Here is a 21,065-nt window from a genome sequence, read left to right as displayed (position 1 = left end):
TGGATTCTACATCTCTACTTTAGGCATCCTCTATAAATCCCCCTGCTGCCAACAGAGGGAACCAAATAGGGGAACTCGACTAGGAGGGGAGAAATGACAGTGTGAGTTTGGATGGCCAACATAGCTTGATGTACTGGCTCAGGGCTTGAAGAGGAAGTTGAGAGGCAAACTTTGTAGTCATTGACAGATCTGGCATGAGAAGCCTGGGATGAGATTACCAAAAGGCAATGTCTCACCCCTTGCCACTATTCTCCGCCCTCCCCCTCCTGTCCCTCCCCTCCCTTGGGGTCAGTAGTCTTTGGGGGAAATCTCCAGAAGCCAGGGCAGGCCCAGGTGACAGGTGTTTGTGAAGAACTCTGCAGGACTCCTGGGTAGCATGTTCCCCCACTGTAGGCCTTCACCAAGTCAGCGTACTCACGCAGTCGTCTGCCTTCTCCCTCGGGGTTACCCTTCTCTTTACTAGCCTCCATCGCCCAGCTGTCTCCTCTGCAGATGGAGTGGAGACCCAGGGCCAGGGAAGCTCCCGAGCTCAGGGAGCGCGGGGCGGGACTCAGGGCGCATGCGCGGCCACTGTACGGAAGCCCGGAAGGAGGAGGGGAGGTGGCGGAGGCTCCGGTTTCTCGGGGCGGCGGCGGTTGGGATCATGAACCCGCTGTAAGGCGCAGGCTTCGCGGCACGAGGGGAGGGAGGAGGAGGAGGAGAAGGACGCCGCGTTGAAGTTCTCCGCCATGAACCTGAGGGGCCTTTTCCAGGACTTCAACCCGAGGTGAGGCGGCGGCATTGGCGGCACCCCCCAGGAGTCCGCACCGCGGGCTCCGGCACGGACTAGGGTGCGGACTCCGCGGAGGCGCAGCGGTCATGATGCTGCAGCCCGAGAACCAGGGCGCCTACCCGAGCCTCTGTGCGGATGTGAGCGGTTCTCTGATAAAGCAGTCGGCCTCGGTGCCTGCCTGGTTCCTTCTGCTCCGGGTGCCTTCAGCTTCCCGCCCGGCTGCGCCAACTATAACTGCCTCGCCACGGCCCAAGAAGCCCGGCCCGGAGCCTTGTCCGGCCCCCAGGGGAACCCCATTCCTCCCAGCTTGCCCTCCCTCATTGATGTCCCAACTTTCCCCTCTTGATTCTATCTTCTCCCACTCAGCTGCCTGTCCTCCATTCTCTATGCCAAGGCCATCTCACTTGACCAGACACCCTCAGCCTCCACCCCAGCTGTTTCCTCCAGTTCCTCTCAGCCCTTGAGGTTTTCCTGGATTTATGCCCACCTCTTGCTTGTTTGTTTCTTTGTTGAACTGGTATCTGAAACATTGTTGAATTCTTGGAGTCAGTGTCAGGGTATGACAATACCTTACATAATGCCTTTGAGGTTGAACCTGAGCATTTTTCATACGCATTTTCTCTTCACTGTAAGTTTATTTGCAGGAAGTAGATATTACCGTTTTTTATTTCCCAGATGGGAACACCCAGTGGACAGTGTGTCGAAAACACTGGCTAAGGAATCAAGTATCTGTCCTTGTACTTGCCCACATGTTCTCTAACTGTGTTCCCTCCCCTATATGGTGAACTCCCTGAAACAGAGATCAGCCCCTGTTCTTCTTGCTATCCCCATTACCTCTCACATACTGTGTCTAGCACATAGTAGGCACTTGTAAAACGTGTATGGAACTAAATTAAGCCAAAAGACCTGGATTGGAGACCAGGCCACATATAACTGGGTGATTCTCTGCCCTTTGGCCATTTCTTAAACTAAGAGGTTGACCTAACTCAGGGGTTGGGAACTTTTTTTTTATGTCAAGGGCCATTTGGATATTTATTATATCATTCAGGAGCCTCACAGAATTATCAGCTTAAAAATTAGCCCACTATAGACTTGTTGAATTTTTTTTATTTGGCAGATAGAGTTAGACAGTGAGAGAGAGAGACAGAGAGAAAGGTCTTTCTTCCGTTGCTTCACCCCCCAAATGGCTGCCACGGCCGGAGCTACGCCGAACCGAAGCCAGGAGCCAGGTGCTTCTTCCTGGTCTTCCACGTGGGTGCAGGCGTCCAAGCACTTGGGCCATCCTCCACTGCCTTCCTGGGTCACAGCAGAGAGCTGGACTGGAAGAGGAGCAACTGGGACTAGAACCCAGCGCCCATATGGGATGCTGGCACCACGGGTGGAGAATTAACCAAGTGAGCCACGGTGCCGGCCCCGACTTGTTGAATTTTGAGTCCCACCTGGGGTTGCCTCGCAGGGACCAGACCAAATGATTTCATAGTTCTTATAAAGCTTGCGGGCTGGACATTCCCCATTCCTGACCTAAGTGATCTCTTAAGTTCACTGCTCTATGGAGGTAGTGTTTATTTCCCTCACTTACTAGTGGGAAGTCATGCACTTAATAAACCCTTTATTTGTACACTAGGTCCTATGCTAGGTACTTTAGGTGCTGCATGGTCCCAGCTTGGAGATGTAGAAGGTCATGTAAATAGATGGCTTATAGTACCATGCAAGGCTTGGGCTCTGGGAGGCCAGTGCAGATCATTATCTTGATTACTTGTTTGGGAATGAAAGTAAGTCTTGGGGACTGTGTTGGGAGTACAGTCTCCTTAGTGATGGTGAAATTTTAAGCTGTGGACCATTGTGACTGTGAATGTACTGTCATTTCTCCTCTTTCAGTTAATATTCTGTACTCTAATGCCAACATCCCTATCACAGTGCAGTCATTACCGTTATTGGCCTTGAAGGCACTCTCCATAGAGGAGCTTGTTTACAGTAGGTATCAGAGAACTAACTGCAGTACTTTCCTCTGCTTTTCCTGGGGTTAGGATTGGTTTGTCCAACTGTAAGGTTTGTGCTGAAGCTGGGCATGCCTTGTGTGTCTTCATTGTTTGTAGAGGGTGATAAGTAAAAGCTGAATTGTTTTGTGTCCTTGGGCAACCCACTTATCTGTTTTATCTGCAGAATGATAGGGAGGTTGAATTAATGATTGATTGCAAAGTGCTTTACAAATATAAAGTTTCATGAATTATTTACTATATGACAGATAATTTGCAAGCCACAAGGAACTGCTTCAAGTGACCTATCAGGCAAACAGAGTTGCCAAAGGAAAATAGTGCTGCACTGATAACACCCTTAACCATTTTTTCCTTTAACTACTTACCCCCCTAAAAAAAAGTGTGTGGAAATTATAACACTATTTATCTAAGTAGATTTTTAATAATCGTTAGCATCTTTATTAATACCTTAATTCTCCATGGATTAAAATGCATCTACCTGAAAAGTACAAAGGTGCTTTTTGTTGGGCTGTTTTCCTGATTTCAGTGTTGTCAGTTGGGAGTGAGCAGTGGTAAGTTACAGATATTTCAGAAAGACATTGGTCAGGTAATATTGGTAAATTAGGTATCTTTTATTAAAAAGATTTTTATTTATTTATTTGAAAGGCAGAGTCACAGATAGGCAGAGGCAGAGAGAGAGAGAGAGAGGTCCTCCATCAGCTGGTTCACTCCCCCAGATGACCACAACAGCCTGAGCTGGGCTGATCCAAAGCCAGGAGCCAGGAGCCTCTTTCAGGTCTCCCATGTGGGTGCAGGGGCCCATAGACTTGGTCCATCTTCTGCTGCTTTCCCAGGCCATAGCAGAGAGCTGGATCAGGAGTGGAGCAGTCAGGACTCAAACCAGTGCCCATATGGGATGTCGATACCACAAGCAGCAGCTTCACCTGCTATACCACAGTGCCAGCTCCTAGATATCTTTTTTAAAACTGATAATGTTTCACGTCTTATGGGCATACTGTATGTTTTAAATTGTGCTTTTATCTTGTAGCATGCCAAGGAGAGTCTTCAAGATAGCTAGAGAGAAAACTGAATGGTATAGACAGGAAGATACCTTGTGCTGGGGTCTCAAATCTCAGTGCTACTACTTTGCTCCTTACCTCTAATTCTGAGCCAACATTATTTTAGCTTGCATACTTGGAATAGTAGCTGACTCAATAAATATTTGTGGAGTGAATAAGTGAGTAACTCTCAGGCCTGCAAGGGAAATCTAGAACTGCTGCATTTAATCACAGCTTTCTTTGTGATCTTCAGCTTAGTTCTCTTTCCCTTAAGCCTCTGTTTTCGAAGATCAGCCATTCCATTGGAGAGAGGGGAAGGCAAAATGTGGCTGCCTTTACTTTGCAGATGATGTCTATGTCACGGAAATAGTCACTACCATAGTTTGGTGGGTATAAAGGCATGGACTGTGGGTCCAGATCTCCTTCCTTACTTTTTGGATCTTGGTGAGTCTGAACCCACTGCTATATTGCCAAGGTTCTGGAAACTAGCGATAAGAATGATTCACAGGTGTCAACATTCAGACATGCAGGGCTACCAGCTGACCCTCTGCCTATTTCCATCTGGCACAAAACTGATTGATCCTGAACTTCTTTTTCTTTCTTCTTTTTCTTTTAAGATTTATTTATTTATTTGAAAGTGAGAATTAGAGAGAGAGACAGAGTGATCCTTCATCTGCAGGTTCACTCCCCAGCGGGCTGCAAAGGCCAGGGATGTGCCAGGCCGAAGCCAGAATCCTCATTCATGTCCCCCATGTGGGTGCCAGGGGCCCACACACTTGATCTGTCTTGTACTGCTTTCCCCAGGCCATTAGCAGAGAGCTGGATAGGAAGTCGATCAACCAGAACATGAACCAGCTTCCAAATGGTATGTGCTGGTGATGCCTTTAACACTACACCGTAACATTGGTCCTGAACTTCTTTTTCTTTTTTCTTAAATATTTTATGTATTTATTTGAGAGACAGAGTTACAGACAGTAAGGGAGAGACAGAGAGAAAGGTCTTCCTTCCGTTGGTTCACTCCCCAGATGGCCACAACAGCCGGAGCTGCACTGATCCGAAGCCAGGAGCCAGGTGCTTCCTCCTGGTCTCCCATACAGGTGCAGGGGCCTTAGCACTTGGGCCATCTTCTACTGCTTTCCCAGGCCATAGCAGAGAGCTGGATTGGAAGAAGAACAGCCAGGACTAGAACTGGTGCCCATATGGGATGCCGGCACTGCAGGCGGAGGATTAACCTACTGCACCAAGGCGCCGGCCCCGGAACTTCTTTTTCATAATTGCTTTTCTGTTTTACAGGGTAAGACTTGCTGAAATAGACATACTTGACCCTCCAAGAAGTCCTTCCTTGAAGGCCTGACACTTTCCAACACCTATGGAACCTTATTCAGAGAATAGGCAAATTGTTAGAACTATATAGAAATAGCAAACTCTGATTCTGAGGCATTCCTTGGAGGTAGAGACCCAGGAATAGTTGGCATTAAGTGGGTAGCCTGCCCACACCAAAGATCCTTGAGATTTTCTGCTACCTTGGTGGAGTTGCTGCTTCAAAGGAGGACCTTCAGCTTGGTAGCCAGGTAGCACAGGTATTGGAAGCTGTGAGAACTCTGCTGGGTTGTATATTGGCCTGGAACAAAAGGCAGAGAAATGTCTCTCTGGGGATTCTGGCATATGAGCATGAGGATTGATGAAGTAATTGTCATTTTAGGAACTTGTATATGCTGCATTTTCTAAAGCCATTCAATGTAAGTTGTCTTTTTTTTTTAATATCTATTAAGAAGAGTTACAGAGAGAGTAAGAGAGATCTTCCATCCACTAGTTTACTTCCCAGATGGCTGCAATGGCCCTTGCTGGGGCAGGCCTAAGACAAGAACCAGGAGCTTTACCTGGATCTCCCACATGCGTGGCAGAGGCCCAAACACTTAGGCCATCTTCCACTGCTTTTCCAGGCCATTAGCAAAGAGCTGGATTGGAAGTGGAGCAGATGGGGCCCAAAACCAGTACCCGTATGGGATGCTGGCATCACAGGTAGTATCTATACCTGCTACACTATAAGGTTGGCCCAGTAAGCTGTCGTTTATTTGAAATTGGGAAAAATGAATGTCATTGCTAGTAATAGTTCACAGAAGACAGCCACCTGACTTTTATCAGTCATTTTGCAGAATATTTTTAAAAGCATTAACTCACCAAATGTCTTTTGCCTTTCTATCATGTGCCAGGAGATGTGCTAGGTGCTTTAAGTGCCAAAATAAATGAGTCCCTCTCTCAGGTCCCAAGCCTAGTGAAAGGAACAGAAATGGAAAGAGAAATTAAAGTTCAACAGTCTGAGGCATTACAAAGCCGAATACCAAATGCTATGGGAGTACAAAGGGTAGAGCCACTAATTCTGTTTACAGTAGGTGGGAAATATTCTGTCATAGAAGCGACTTTTTTTGGTAACCTCTTAGTTTCTTAGGATCAAGATTTTTTAAAAAAAATATTTGTTTTTGTTTTTATTTATTTGAAAGGCAGAGTTACAGAGAACAGGAGAGAGAGAGAGAGAATGAATGAAAGAATGAATGAATATCTTCCATCTGCTGGTTCATCCCCTAAATGGCTACAATGGCTGGGGCTGGGCCAGGCCAAAGCTAGGAGCCAGGAGCTTCTTCCAGGTCTCCCTTGTGGGTGTAGGAGCCCAAGCACTTGGGCCATCTTCTACTGCTTCCCCAGGCACATTAGCAGGGAGCTGGATCAGAAGTGGAACAGCTGGGACATGAACCTGCGCCCATATGGGATGTGAGCATTGCAGGTGGAGGCTTAACCTGCTGTGCCACAGCGCTGGTCCCTAGAAGTGTCATTTATGCTATATTTTGAAAGGTAATTGTAGGATTTTGTCAGAGCAGAGAGCAGGAATGGCGTTTTAGAAGGGACTTAGAAATGTATGAAGACCTGGCATCATGAGAGAGCCTGAGATGTTCTGAGAGTAGTGAACAGGTAAGTGTGGTAGGAGCACTGCACATGACATGGGACTTAAAAAATACATAGTGTTAATTTCTGCAAGTATTCCTTACACATCATTGTTACGAAAGCATCTCCTAATGCGTCAGTGTGAACAGATTGTTAGTACTTAGCAGTCAGGGAACTACTCACTACCAGAGTGACTCTTTATCGGTCTGCCCTATTAAGCTACCTACAGTTAGATAATTGTTTTGATGTTACTGAGATTATTATTAATAATAGCTGTGACCTAGTGAGTAGCTTTCATGTGCCAGGTACAATATACATGCTTTGTATCCATTATCCCTGATCTTTACAACAGCCCTTCAAGTTACATTTCAGCCTTATTTTATTTATTTTTAAACTTCATCCAGGTCTTCCACACGAGTGTCAGGGCCAGAGGCACTTCAGTCATTATCTGCTGCTTCCCAGCATGCATTAACAGGAAGCTGAATCAGTAGGGTACCTGGGACTCAAACCAGGCACTCCGATGGGATGTGAATGTCCCAAGTAGGGGCTGAACCTATTGCACCACAATACCTACACCTCAACCTTATTTTAGAGAGTCTTAGAGAGTTTGTGACTTCTCTAAAGTTGCAAAGGCACTAAGGGACCCAGTTAGGATTCTAATCCTGATCAGTCTTCTTCTGAAGTCTGTGTTCTTTTTATCATGCTGCCTCACTAATTTAGTGACAACCCTTTTCTCTCATGACACAGTAGGTCCAATATACTAAGGAACTTTATATTTATAAAGCTGTGATTAAATAAAGCAGACTTTATATTGGAGCTTATAGTATTGGTATTTAAACAAATTACATGGAGAAACAATATGTATACCTATTCCAGTGCTCATACTCCTTGCCACCATCTGGGATTCCTTTTAGTGTCAGTTTATAAATCATAAGAAAATCCATCTCATTACTTTATAATCATATATCATTTTTAATCAAAATAGTCCTACCTGGTTTGATCACACATCGTATTCACTAAACTTGGCTCTGGCTGAGTCTTGACTATTTCCAAAAATCAAATACATTATTAGTGAAGATTTGGCACCACTTAGAATATTCGAAAGAACAGACTGTAGGCTATCAAGGCACTTCCAGGAAGAAGGCTCAAAAGATAGTTTGAGCAATGAAGTGTCATGGGAATTAGTGGATTGCCTTCCAAGGGAACTGGTTAAAGGAGACAAGTCTAATTTGAATGCATATTTTCTGATTTTAAAAATATAATTCCCATTATTTGGTAATTACATGCACACTTCCTTGACAGAGTTCACCAAAGGTCAAGATTTTTTTTTTTTTTTGACAGGCAGAGTTAGACAGTGAGAGAGAGACAGAGAAAGGTCTTCCTTCTGTTCGTTCACCCCCCAAATGGCCGCTACGGCTGGCACTGCGCCGATCCGAAGCCAGGAGCCAGGTGCTTCCTCCTGGTCTCCCATGCGGGTGCAGGGCCCAAGCACTTGGGCCATCCTCCACTGCCTTTCCGGGCCACAGCAGAGAGCTGGACTGGAAGAGGAGCAACTGGGACAGAACTGGCACCCCAACTGGGACTAGAACCTGGAGTGCCGGCGCTGCAGGCAGAGGATTAGCCTAGTGAACTGCAGCGCCGGCCGAAGATCAAGATTTTAAGGTGCTGAATAAATATGCTGCATACTCGAGTAAATGCTCAATATAAAATGGACATATATCACCGGAAAACTCATTGTAGAGGAGAAATGATGGTTGGGAGGAGTATTTGATAGTTTCCTGGAACTCTAGGAGTTAAGTTTCCTAATGTTGGGGTTTCTAATTCCTTGCCCAGTGATAGGCTATCCCTGTACAAGACCCTTAGAATTTAAAACAAAGCCTTGAATTAAACTCTGATGATGGATTCTGTATAACCGATGGTTCATCATTTGTCAGCTCTGTCCCAATAGTAAAAAAAAAAAAAAATGATTGCTAAATGAAACTGTTATGCCAGTGTGGCAGAACTTTTCTCTTTCATAATAATGTTAGAGCTAAAATAGGTAAATTGTATCATTTTCACAGAGCCTTCACATACCTTTTGGCTTAGTGAATCAGTATATGAGACATTAGATGAGAAGACAGACTTAGGGAAAATTAACTCACCCAAGACTGCACAACTGATAAATGACAGATGGGGAACTTTAATGCAGATATTTTTATCAGCCTATGCTCTTTTTTATCCTCTCTTAAGAGTGATTTGTTTTCAGTTGGCTTTTTGTGCTTTTTTATAAATGGTTAAATGCTCTTAAAAATATTTCATCTTGGTAAATCCAGTTAAAATAGCCACTAAGATTTTAAATGTGGTTAATATGATTCTTTTCAGTGTAAGAGGTGCAATCCCTTTAATAGTTTTTGAGAATGTCAGTTAGCAATTTGTCAGTTGGAGCTATTATCTGAAGCTGTAGACAGGAATATGCCACCCAAAGTGAGTGTGTGTTTGTGTACGGGTACATGCTCCAGTTAAGCCAGAAATTTCCACTGGAGGAAATGGATGGTTCTTAAGATTCCACTTCATTATTTGGATTTGCAGAAAACAGAACTAGAAGTTTTATCAGCACAGTCATCCCTTTGCTATATATCTACATCTATATCTATATCTACATCTCTATCTACATCTCTATCTATCTATCTATCTATCTATATCTATTTTCCCTCTCTGTTGTCATTCTTCCCTTTGTCCCTGTTCCCTCTACCAGTAGTGAAGAGATGAAATTTGAGCCTGAGCAGAAAACTCCATACACCTATGTGGGAGACCTGAGTGGAATTCTAGGTTCCCGGCTTTTGCCTGGCCCAGCCCTGGCTCTTGTGTCCATTTGGGGAATGAACCAGTAAATGGAAGATCAGTTCATTCTCCCTCCCTCCCTCCCTTCTCTGCCTTTCAAATAAATAAGTAAATCTTTAAAAAACTAATAGTAACTCAAAATAGTTTACAATTTGTGCCTTTTTAAAAAACTTAGGTTTTCTTATCACCATATTATTGCTACAAGTACATTGTCTTGCCAATCTTAATATTTTCTATTTGATATGCAGTCATCTTTTGGAATTGGCTCCCAAATGTATTGGTATTATTGAAATATTATTGCTTCTTCCTCTAATTAAAAGAATGTGTATAAATTTCATCTTTCAAATTTTCTGCTTATATCAATTTGTTTTATTTGTAGTTTAATTTTTTCAAAGAACAAGCTGTTGGTATTACTTGTCAGCTCTATTTTTACATCTATTTCTACTTTTAGTTTTTTCCCCCACTTTTAACTTTATTATTTTCATATTTTGGCTTTTTTAGATAGAAACTTACTTAGTTTGCATCTTTTTTCCTCTTTGCTTTTATTTAAACTTTTGGAGTATATACCTTTTCTCTGAGTTCTACTTTGGCAGAAGTCTAGCTTTTTTGACATTTATAGTTGTGTTAAAGTGTATTTTAAATATTCTGTAATAATGATAATGTTCTGTTTAATCCTTGATTTTGTTTTTAAGGAAAGAAACTAACATTTATTGAGTGTTATCTGCTTGGTGCAAGCCATGTAACAAGTACTTTTTTTTTTAAAGATTTTATTTATTTATTTCACAGGTAGAGTTACAGACAGTGAGAGAGAGAGACAGAGAGAAAGGTCTTCCTTTTCTGTTGGTTCATCCCCCAAATGGCCGCCATGGCCAGAACTATGCCGATCTGAAGCCAGGAGCCAGGTACCTCCTCCTGGTCTCCCATGCGGGTGCAGGCGCCCAAGCACTTGGGCCATCCTCCACTGCCTTCCCAGGCCAGAGCAGAGAGCTGGACTGGAAGAGAAGCAGCTGGGACTAGAACCTGACACCCATATGGGATGCTGGCGCTGCAGGCGGAGGATTAACCCAGTGAGCCATGGAGCCAGCCCCAACAAGTACTTTCAAATCAACTATTTAATCCTTACCTTAGTACTGTCTGCTAGAGTTGATGTTATCTATGTTATCTGCATTTTGTGAGGTAATAAATAAATAATATAACAATAAACAACTAAATTATGAATCTGTTGCATTCAAAAGGCGCAGTTGAAAACCAGTGTCAAAAAGTCAAACCAAGGGGCTGGCAGCATGGCACAGTGGGTTAAAAGCAGGGGCTTTTTTTTTTTCTTTTTTTTTTAACTTTTATTTAATGAATATAAATTTCCAAAGTATGGCTGATGGATTACAATGGCTTCCCCCCCATATCGTCTCTCCCACCCGCATCTCTCCCCTTTCCCACTCCCTCTCCCCTTCCATTCACATGAGGATTCATTTTCGATTCTCTTTATATACAGAAGATCAGTTTAGCATACATTAAGTAAAGATTTCAACAGTTTGCTCCCACACAAACATAAAGTGAAAAATAATAGATGATGTTTTAAATGATGATGAAATCAGATCAGACCTATTGTCATGTTTAATCCCAGTGAGAGTCAAGTTGGGAATTGATAATTTCTTCTTTTTTTTTTTTTACAGAAGATCAGTTTAGTATACATTAAGTAAAGATTTCAACAGTTTGCACCCCCATAGAAACACAAAGTGAAATATACTGTTTGAGTACTCATTATAGCATTAAGTCTCACTGTACAGCACATTAAGGACAGAGATCCTACATGAGGAGTAAGTGCACAGTGACTCCTGTTGTTGACTTTACAAATTGACACTCCTGTTTATGGCATCGGTAATCTCCCTATGCACCAGTCATGAGTTTCCAAGGCTATGGAAGCCTTTTGAGTTCACCGACTCTTATCTTGTGTAGACAAGGTCATATTCAAAGTGGAGGTTCTCTCCTCCCTTCAGAGAAAGGTACCTCCTTCTTTGAAGACCTGTTCTTTCCACTGGGATCTCACTCACAGAGATCTTTTTGCCAGAGTGTCTTGGCTTTCCATGCCTGAAATACTCTCATGGGCTTTTCAGCCAGATCTGAATGCCTTTAGGGCTGATTCTGAGGCCAGAGTGCTGTTTAGGACATCCACCATTCTATGAGTCAAAAGCAGGGGCTTTTATTAGAGAGAGAGAGAGAAGAAAAAAAACCTCCTATCTGCTGTGCTGGTATACTCCCCAAATGCCTACAATAGCCTGGGACTGGGACAGGAGCTGGGAGCCTGGAACTCAATCCAGGTCTTCTAGGTGGATGGCAGGAACTTGAGCCATGACTGCTGGCTCTCATGGTCTGCATTAGTAGGAAAGTGGAGTAAGAGCAAAGTGTTGAACCTAAGCATTTCAATATGGGACATAGATATCCTAACCTGTGTCTTAACTCCTAGGCTGAACAGTCACCTCTGGATTTTTAGTCTACTACATGACCTTTCTTCTTGTAGAGCTACGGTAGGCAGAATAAATATGTTTACATTCTAATCCTTGGAACCTGGGAATATGTTCCAGTTCATGGCAAAGAGGAATGGAAGTATGAAAGTTTTCTAAAGATCTCACCTTAAAATAAGGAGACTATTTTAGAAAATATGAGGGTGCTTCAAAAATTCATAGAAAATGGAATTTAAAAAGTAATTTTATTTTAATACGTAAATTTTGAAATATTTATCTAGTTTTTTCATAATGCACATTTCCCATACATTTTTGAAAAACCCCTGTATCTGTGAATTTCAAATATTCTTTGCAACAATATCTTTTAATCCTAAATGTAGAAAGGGGGGACAAAAGAGGAGGTCAGGGTAATTCAAGATGAGAACAAATGGGCTCTCCATTGCTAACTTTGAAGATGGAGGAGGAGGGCTGCAGAAGCTGGGAAAAGCAAGGAAACATTCTTCCCAAGACTCTCTGGAAGGAATATAGCCTGCTGACACCTTGAGTTAGCCCTGTGTGGCTCAAATTAGACATCTGGCCACCAGAACTGTAAGATAATGATGTTTCTTTTTAAGTCACTAAGTTTGTGGTAATTTGGTATGGCAGCAAAATGGAAATTAATACACAGGGCAGTCAATCCATCATATTTTCTAACCCCAGTATTTGAATTATATGTTTGTACTATTACTTGTCTTCTTATGAATTTATATTTCTTTCTATTTTCAAAAATTTTAATTTAATAGACAAACTTTTTTTTAAAAAACAATTATTTATTTGCAGGTCAGGGTTACAGAGAGAGAGAGAGAGAGAGAAAGAGAGAGAGAGAGAGAGAGAAGGCACTTCCATCTGCTGATTCACTCCTCAGTTGGCCACAATGGCTAGTACTGTGCCAGGCTAAAGCCAGGTGCCAGGAAATTCTCCCACATTGGTGACAGGGGCCCAGACACTTGGACCATCTTCCACTCTTTCTCCAGCCCATTAGCAGGAATCTGGATTAGATGTGGAACAGCCAGGACATGAACTATTATCCATAGGGTATGCACAGAGGATGGCTTTACCCACTAAGCTGCAACACCAGCCCTGACATAATCTCTTAATTTCTGAGTTGGCATTCCCACATCCCATATTGGAGTGCCAGTTCAAGTCCTGGTTACCCTGCTTATGGTGCCTCTTCTTGCTGATACATACTGGGAGGCAGCAGGTGATGGCCTAGTAATTGGGTTCCTGCCCCCTATGTGGGAGAAGCAGATTGAGTTCTGGGCACCCGACTTAAGCCTGACCCAGCCCTGGCTGTTGTGGACATTTGGGGAGTGAATCAGCAGATAGAAGATCAATCTCTCGCTCTTGCTCTTGCTCTTGCTCTTGGCTCTGCCTTTTGAGTAGATGAAAATAAACATTAAAAAAAAAAACTCTTCATTTCCCTTTAAATTAGGTAAAGAAAATCACTTTCTGACATTTAGAATATTTTAGTACTTCTGTTTTCATTAGTTCCAATATTCTTATATAAATAAAACACTTTTTTATGGACGATAATGAATTTAGCTTACAGCATGTTTACCCTATCATCTACTTTTTGTTTATAGTCTGAAATTCCTTTAGAAAATAATTACCTCTACATAGTATCTTACCTGTGAATCCTGTGTCTATCGTTATCTTTACATTTGTGAATGTTATAGTTCACTGATTTCTTTCTTTTATTTTTTTTTATTTTTTTTTTTTATTTTTGACAGGCAGAGTGGACAGTGAGAGAGAGAGACAGAGAGAAAGGTCTTCCTTTGCCGTTGGTTCACCCTCCAATGGCCGCCGCTGCAGCCGGCGCACCGCGCTGATCCGATGGCAGGAGCCAGGATCCAGGTGCTTTTCCTGGTCTCCCATGGGGTGCAGGGCCCAAGCACCTGGGCCATCCTCCACTGCACTCCCTGGCCATAGCAGAGAGCTGGCCTGGAAGAGGGGCAACCGGGACAGAATCCGGCGCCCTGACCGGGACTAGAACCCGGTGTGCCTGCGCCGCAAGGTGGAGGATTAGCCTATTGAGCCACGCGCCGGCCGATTTCTTTCTTTTTTTAAAAAAGATTTTATTTATTTATTTGAGAGGTAGAGTTACAGACAGTGAGAGGGAGAGACAGAGAGAAAGGTCTTTTGTCTGTTGGTTCACTCCCCAGATAGCCACAGTGGCCGGAGCTGCACCGATCTGAAGCCAGGAGCCAGGAGCTTCTTCTGCGTCTCCCACGCAGGTGCAGGGGCCCAAGGACTTGGCCATCTTCCACTGCTTCCCAGGCCATAGCAGAGAGCTGAATTGGAAGTGGAGCAGCCAGGACTAGAACCTGCACCCATATGGGATGCCAGTGCTGCAGGCAGAGGATTAACCTATTGTGCCATGGCGCCAGCCCCCACTGATTTCTTTCAAATAATTTGTTTTCAAGGCCATCATTTTTGACAATGATATTTGTAGCCATAGACTTTGGTTGAAAGCTTGATTTTTATTTTCTAGATTTTACAATAGTCTCTGCTTTTTATTTTTTAAGATTTATTTATTTGAGAGGCAGAGCTACAGACAGAGAAGGACAGAGAGAGAGGTCTTCCATCCACTACTTCACTCCCCATATGGCTACAATGGCCAGAGCTGGACCCATCCGAAGCCAGGAGCCAGGAGCTTCTTTCAGGTCTCTCACATGGAGGTAGGGGCCCAAGCACTTGGGCCATCTTCCACTGCTTTCCTGGCCATTATCAGAGAGCTGGATTGGAAGAGGAGCAGCCAGGACAGAAACCGGTGCCCATTTGGGATGGTGACTCCTCAGGCAGAGGCTTAACATACTACAACACAGCATCAGCTCCATCATCTCTGCTTTAAGAGATGAAAAAGGTTGTCTCTGCTGGTTACTTTTTATATTTGTGGTGATGATTCCATTTCTATTAACTTGTGAATCCTTCCCTCCCACCCCACCACCATGAGCCCTTTTCTTTGCAAAAGTCTAAAGGATGAAGTCATTATTGTCTTGGCATGTTTCAACATTAGCTTTCTTTTTCTTTGTGGTAGCTTTTAAAATGTCTTTGTTTTTTAGTATTAATAATAATGACTAACATATATTTAGTACAGCAATTATTAGACATTTACACAGAGCTCTAGAGGGTTTTGAGATACTTTACAGTAGTCTGCAAGGTCAAAATTACTTTCATAATAATACTGAGAAATATTTTGTTTCTTTTGTTTCATAATAATACTGAGAAGTATTTTGTTTCAGCATTGGTACTGGTGGTGTAGATGCAGTGGGGATGTGTGTCAAACAGCAGGTGCCTGAGCACAAATCAGGACAATGGCACCAGCTGCACGGCACTAGTTGTCTTTGGTTTCCTCACCTCCATAGACTTGCAGTTTAAAAATATGACTGCATCACTTAGGAATGTCCTTGATAAAGCAGAAGAAATATTAATCTCATTTAATCTTGAGTCCTGAGTGGGCATCTGTTTTAACATTCCATGTGATGAAATGGGGTTTATGCATAAAGGCTTTCTGCTGTAGACTGAAGTGCAACAGTTGAATCAAAGCAATGTGTGTCTGAGTTGTAAGCTGCTCTTTTCATGGAACACCATTTTCATTTGGAAGGACAACTAAGAGATAAGATAGGTCATTTGCATAAGGATATTTGGCAGACATTGTCTCAAGAATGCAAAAATTGAACTTGCTTCTTCAAGGAAAACAACTTGTAGTATTTGGTGCAAATGGTAAAATTTGAAATGAAGCATGGGAAAATCAGAATTTTTAGAAACTTCTTTCCACTACGATGGCTTGGCAGTGTGTCAGTACCTAAAATGTTTCCAACTGAGTGGTCATAACAACTACTGTGATTTTTATTTTTTGCTATTCATTTAGTGAAATAAGTCAACATTTGAAAGATCAATGATCAGTGAACCAGTATTTTTCAGTCAACTTACATGGAATTACACAGTCATGCAGGGATAAAAGATGTCAAAGGGATCACATAAATAAGACCAGTATCTGCTAATAATAATTGATAGAATTAAAAAGGAGAGAATGACCCAACATGGGAATTGAGATATATGGCAGACTCATAGAATGGCAAATGCCCTAAACAGCACCCTGGCCTCAGAATCAGCCCTTAAGACATTCAGATCTGGCTAAAAAGCCTATGAGAGTTTCCCAGGCCTGGAAAGCCAAGACACTGCGGCAAAAAACAAACAAACAAACAAAACAAAACCTAAATGAAAGATCTCTGTGAGTGATATCCCAGTGGTAAGAAGGGGCCATCAAAGAAGGAGGTAACTTTCTCTGAAGGGAGGAGAGAACTTCCACTTTGATTATGGCCTTGTCTAAATAAGGTCGGAGTTGGTGAATTCAGGAGGCTTCCAAAACCTTGGCAGCTTATGTCAAGAGCCCTGGGTGATTACTGATGTCATAAACAAGAGTGTCAATTGTTAAATCAACAACAGGAGTCACTCTGCACTTGCTCCCCATGTAGGACCTCTGTCCTTAATGTGTTGTACTATGAGAATTAATGGAAAAACTAGTCTTCAAACAATACTTTATACTTTGTGTGTCTATGTGGGTACAAACTGTTGAAATCTTTACTTAGTATAGAGTTGATCTTCTGTATATATACATAATTAAAAATGAATCTTAAAGAATGGGATGGGAGAGGGAATAGGAGTTGGGATGGTTTGTGGATGGGAGGGTGATTATGCAGGGAAAAACCGCTATAATCCCAAAGTTGTACTTTCGAAATTTATATTGTATTAAATAAAAATTTTCTTAAAAGATTCAAAGTGCAGGAGAGACTAGTGCATTTTAATGTTGCAGTGTTCAAAAGTTCATTGATAGGATTTCCAATTCTACATTACAGTTAACATTTTTAAAGGTTTTTATTTATTTGAAAGTCAGAGTTACACATAGAGAGGAGAGGCAGAGGGGGAGGGGGTCTTCCATCCAATGGTTCACTCCCCAATTGGCCGCAATGGCTGGAGCTGTGCTGATCTGAAGCCAGGAGCCAGGAGCTTCTTCTGGGTCTCCCACGTAGGTGCAGAAGCCCAAGGACTTGGACCATCTTCTATGCTTTCCCAGGCCACAGCAGCGAGCTGGATCAGAAGTGGACCAGCCGGGACTCCAACCTGTACCCATATGGGATGCCAACGCTTCAGGCCCGCGCTTTAACCCGCTGTGCCACAGCGCCGGCCCCCATTACAGTTAACATTTAAGAAACTTCCACTTGGGACTGGTAATGTGGTGCAGTAGCTTAAATGGCTGTTTGGGACACCTGCATCCAAGATGATATTGCCAGGTTCAAGTCCTGGCTACTTCATGCCTCTGATCTAACTTCCTGCTAATGTGTCTGTGAGGCAGCAAAAGATGGCCCAAGTACTTGAGATCCTATCACCCATGTGATGGACCTAGGTGGAACTCCTGGTGCCTGGCTTCAACCTGGACTAGCCCTGGGATTTGTGAGCATTTGGGAAGTGAACTCCAATAGAAGGACAATCTTTCCCCCTCCTCTATCTCTCCCTCTCTCTCCCTCCCTGCCTTTATATCTGTGTCTCCAACCTTTCCTTTCTACCTCCCTCCTTCTACGTTTCAAATAAATAATAAAAAAAATCTTTTAAAAAAGGAAACTTCTACTTGTTGAATTTTGTGACTTATTGAAGGAAATATCTACCATTATCTTAAAAAGCTGTTAAAATACTTTTTTTTTCTGGTTTTGGCATTGTGGCACTGAAGGTTTAAGCCATGGCCTGCAGCATCGGCATCCCATATGAGCACCAATTCAATTCCCAGCTGCTCCATTTCTGATCCAGCTCCCTGCTAATGTGCCTGGGAAAGTAGCACAGGATGGCCCAAGTCCTTGGGCCCCTGCACCTGCGTGGAAGACCCAGAAGAAGCTCCTGGCCCTGGTCCTTGCAGGCATTTGGGGGGAGGGGGGTGAACTAGCAAGTGGAAGATCTTTCTCTCTCTCCTTCTCTCTCTGTGACTCTGCCATTCAAACAAATAAATAAATCCTTTAAGAAAAGTTCTTTTCTAAATGTGTATCTCTATAAGGCCAGATTATGTTTGAATCAAAATAATACATTGCAACAGAATGAGTGCAAGTGTCTTCTGTGAAGCCAGAAATTCAAAGCTTTGTAAAACTATAGAAACAATGCCACTCTTTTCACTAAATTTATATTGGTTTTGGAAAATAGTTTTTTTCATATAATTATGTTAATATGTAATATGTTTATTGTTACTTTTAAATAGTAAATATCTTAAAATAACCATTTTATTGTATGGTACAGGAGATATTAATAGAGGTAATCCATATCAATAGAAGCCCTTAGAGGAAATCAGTAATTTTTTAAAAAATATTGACATGTAATATTTGTATTTATTTATGGGGTACAAGGTGGGGTTTTGATGTATGTACACATTATGTGATGATGAAATCAGAGTAATTAGCACACCTAGCACCTTAAATATTTGCCATCTCTTTGTTGTGAGGCCATTCAAGGATTCTCAATAATTTTTACGTTTGTCAGGAGCTAGCATTGTGGCATAGCTGGTAAAACTTCCACCTGTGACACCAGCATACCATATGGGCAAGGGTCCCACCTCCAAATTTTATCACTTTAGGGATTAGGTTTCAACAAATGGATTTTGAGGAAACACAAACATTCAATCCATAATAACTGACAGGAAAAATTCAATATCCAAATAAATATAAGTTAAAACTACAATGAGATAAAATTACTAACTCACTAGAATGACAAAAATGAAAATGATTAACCATAGCATGTGTTGCCAAGGAGGTACTGCAGTTGGAACTCTCATATATGTTGGTGAGAATGTCAAACAATACAACCACTTTAGAAAACACACTGGCAATGTTTCAGGTACATACTTATTTTATGACCCACTAACCACACATCTAGATGTTTACTTAAGAAAAAGGGAGTCACTGGAAACAACCCAAATGTCCATAAATTTATGAAAGGTTAAACCATTTGAAGTAAATTCATTCAATGGAATACAAATTAGCAGTGAAAATGAACATACTATAGATCCAGACAAAAACATGGATGAAAATGAGGTGTATTTTGCTAAGTAATTTAGACTGAATATACAACATATTGTATAGTGAGCTCTAAAGTGTTTGATATTCTGTAAAAGGAAAACTGTAGACATAGAAAACAAATCAGCAGTTACTAGTGGCTATGTTAGGGGAAGAGGCTGACTATATAAGGATGTGAGGGAATATTATGCAGTGATGAAACTGGTCTTTATATGTTTGAGTGGTAGTTAATGGAAGCATATGGATGTGTCAAAACTCACAATTTACATTAAAAGTCTAAATTTTAATTTATAAACTATACATTTAACAAGCATTTGCTAATTGGAATATACTAGGAACTCAATAGCAAAAAAACAATCCAGTTTTAAAATCGCAATACTTGTAAACCTGTAAGTAGATGTTTTTCAAAGGAAGACACACAAATGGCTTTCAGGTACATAAAAAAAAAAAACTGCTCAACATCGCTAGTCCTCATGAAGATGCAAATCAAAATCACAATGAGATATCACTTAATACTATTTATAGTTACTTATTAAAAAGACAAAAGGGGGTGGGCATTTGGCATAGTGTTTAAGACACCACTTGGGATGCCCAGAACATACACTGGAATGCCTGGGTTCATGTCCTGCCTTTGTTTCAGATTCTAGCTTCCTGCTGATGCACAGCCTGGGATGCAGCAGGTCACAGCTCAAGTAGTTGGGTCATTACCACCATGTGAGAGACCTGGACTGAACTGAGTTCCTGGCTCCTGGCTTTAGCCTGGCCCAGTACCAATTGTGGGCATTTGGATAGTGAACCAGCAGGTAGCAACTCTCTCAGTGTTTCTCTATGTTTCTTTCTCTCTCTCTCTCTGTCTCTCTGCCTTTCAAATAAATCAATAAATAAAAGATGTAAGAAAAAGAGCAACAAATGCTGGTGAGGATGTGGAAAAAGAGGAGCTCTTATACACTGTTGATAGGAATGTAAGTTAGTGCAGTCATTGAAGAAAACAGTATGGATTTAAAAAAAAAAAAACTAGAAATAGAACTGCCATAGGATCCAGCATTCCCTCTACTGAGTATATGTCAAAAAGATGTGAATTCATGGTATCAAGAGATACCTGTTCATAGCAGCACTGTTCACAATACCCAAAATATGGAATCAATCAAAGTATCCATTATCAGATGAACAGAAAAAAAGAAAATGTGGTATGTACACATAATGGAATATTGTTCAGCTATAAAGCAAAAATGAAATTCTATCATTTGCAGCAAAATGATTGGAACAGGAGAACATCATGTTCAGTGAAATAACCCAGACACAGAAAGACAAATAATTCATGTTCTCCCTTATATGTGGGAGCTAAAATTCAAAAAAAAAAAAAAAGAAGAAAAGCCCACATGTATTAGTTTTGCTAAAAAGTATAGTTTTAGAAACTGGGAAAGGCCAATAGTAGATTCTCCCTTGGAGTACCCAGAAGGAGTAGGGCCCTGCTCATATCTTTATTTTAGCCCATTGAGACTCATTTTGGACCAGTGGCCTCCAAAGAATAAATGTGTGTTGTTTTAAGATACCACAATTGTGTTAATTTATTATGGCAACATTAGGAAATGAATACATGTAAGATGTAAATCTTAATAATATTGAATTTACTAATCTATGAACATTGTATATCTCTCCATTTATTTGGATAGTGTTTTTTTCCTGTCAATTATTATGGATTGAATGTTTGTGTTTCCTCAAAATTAATTTGTTGAAACCTAATCCCTAAAGTGATAGAATTTGGAGGTGGGACCTTTGGGGAGATGATTATGTCATGAGTGTGGGCCCCTCATAATTAAGATTAGTACCTTAAAAGAAGAGGTCAGGGAGCCATATGAGGCTCACTGTTTTTATACCATCTTCACCAGAACCTGACCGTGATGGCACTCTGATCTCATGCTTCCAGCCTCTTGATCTGTGAGAAA

The 21,065-nt window shown here is 41.8% G+C and overlaps 1 protein-coding gene across 2 annotated transcripts in view; it reads left to right on the top strand.

Moving 5' to 3' along the window:
- Positions 1-563: 563 nt before the first annotated feature.
- Positions 564-21,065, top strand: part of TMEM185A (transmembrane protein 185A) — a 47,226-nt gene continuing 26,724 nt past the window's right edge. Inside the window, exon 1 of one of the 2 annotated variants that reach the window (XM_008273468.4) lies at positions 564-766. In XM_008273468.4, coding sequence (XP_008271690.2) covers positions 729-766 — 38 coding nt within the window. In that variant the 5' untranslated portion in view covers positions 564-728. The remainder of the gene's footprint in view (positions 767-21,065) is intronic. The other variant, XM_051831611.2, reaches the window with a different exon arrangement.

Source organism: Oryctolagus cuniculus, chromosome X (assembly GCF_964237555.1).
Source record: "Oryctolagus cuniculus chromosome X, mOryCun1.1, whole genome shotgun sequence".
In the NCBI taxonomy this organism is placed as follows: domain Eukaryota; kingdom Metazoa; phylum Chordata; class Mammalia; order Lagomorpha; family Leporidae; genus Oryctolagus; species Oryctolagus cuniculus.
This window is presented reverse-complemented; position numbering and strand designations above follow the sequence as displayed.